We start from the raw sequence: 1,513 nt of genomic DNA on the forward strand, positions 1-1,513 counted from the left end.
ATCTTCTGATAGAATATGATTGTACACCAGATTGTGCTTATTTAATGTGATTATTTTCTGATTTTGTTTTTCAATAGCTGATACAATTTCAATAATATACATACTTATGCATAGATTTGGAATAATATATTTATCAATTTCTTGAATATATATTTTATAAATATTAATAAAAATATTAACATTTGTCAACATTTTTAAGCATCTCTCACAAATTTCTCAACATCTTATAGGGTAAATTAACGAATGAAGGAACACTTAAGCTTAGCTTGCCTTTAAGAAAAAATCATAAAAATTTCAAAATTTGTAATTTTAGCTAAATGATGGTGTCGACATATTTGTTATTAAATACAAATTATGTGAAAAAAATTTAGATAACTTACATAATATTGTTTTAGGCTTTTGGTGGTTTAAATAATAAGTAGTAAGATAGCCAAGTGAAGGAACAGTTCTTACCAGTGAACTAACACTAAATTTTCCAGTGTTAAATTTTCCAGTAAATATTAAATACCAATTCACTAGTATATAAGACATGTTAACGTGACTCTATCATGAGGAATCTTTTGATAGATGAAGGTTGACATAGTCTAAAATGAAATCCCCACATTGGTGACCCGGGCGTGATAAGAACATGCCAATATCGATGGTTGATCCACATTAAACAGTTGATTTGCTTATAACTATTAAAAATCCCTTATTTTTGAGATGACTACAGAAAACAGTGAAAAAATCGAAGCAACGATCGTCATAAACGCCGAAGCTAATAAAGTAAGCATTAAAATTCCACCTTTTTGGCGAGAGAAACCCGACATTTGGTTTTACCAAGTAGAAGCACAGTTTCAAATAAATAAGATCACAACTGAAGAAACCAAATTTAATTATTTGATATCCCAGCTGGAACCAATGTATGTAGAAAATATTTGGGACATTATTAAAGACACTAAGCCTAACAAATATACCTTGGCGAAAGAAAGACTTTTAAATACGTTTAAGGAAAGCGAAAACAAGAGAATTCAGCGCTTAGTTACCGGATTAGAACTTGGAGATTACAAGCCAAGCCAACTTTCACAAAAACTGAAAAATTTAGGAGCAGACGATTTTTCAGAGAAAGTGTTAAAATCTTTATGGCTTGATAAAATGCCGGATTTTATACGAAATATTTTGCTTGTAAGTGAAGAAAGTTTAGATAAACTGTCTACGATGGCGGATAAAATTCACGAAATTAAAACTGGGGAAAAATAATAAATGATAATAAAAGTAGACATGTTTTGAGCGTCCAATAATGAAAGTCACAAGTTATTCAAGCCTGACAAGTCTTGAGAATGGGCGATTATATTTGAACGCTCGAAGCATGTCGACTTTTACTTCCCTCTTCATATGTTTTGAAGCCAGTTGAGTTTCTATCGTCAATTATACTGTTTTACATTTGGGTCTTGATCATTATTTTGATAAGGATTTTACACTCGTTAAAGTAAACATATGCATTTTAATATTTTAACAGGATTCATGTGATCTT

General features: G+C 30.2%; 1 protein-coding gene across 1 annotated transcript; it reads left to right on the top strand.

Moving 5' to 3' along the window:
* The first annotated feature begins 702 nt into the window (after positions 1-702).
* On the top strand, positions 703-1,239 carry LOC147800914 (uncharacterized). The gene has a single exon (XM_087156065.1). The coding sequence runs from the start codon at positions 703-705 to the stop codon at positions 1,237-1,239; it is 537 nt and encodes a 178-aa protein (XP_087012191.1).
* The last annotated feature ends 274 nt before the right edge of the window (positions 1,240-1,513 follow it).

This window comes from Parasteatoda tepidariorum, chromosome 12 (genome assembly GCF_982258835.1).
Source record: "Parasteatoda tepidariorum strain Cologne lab strain chromosome 12, Ptep-v5.0, whole genome shotgun sequence".
NCBI lineage: Eukaryota > Metazoa > Arthropoda > Arachnida > Araneae > Theridiidae > Parasteatoda > Parasteatoda tepidariorum.

What these genes read in the sequence shown, in the direction of transcription:
- LOC147800914 (XM_087156065.1), top strand. Translation starts at nt 703, where the DNA reads ATGACTACAGAAAACAGTGAAAAAATCGAAGCAACGATCGTCATAAAC.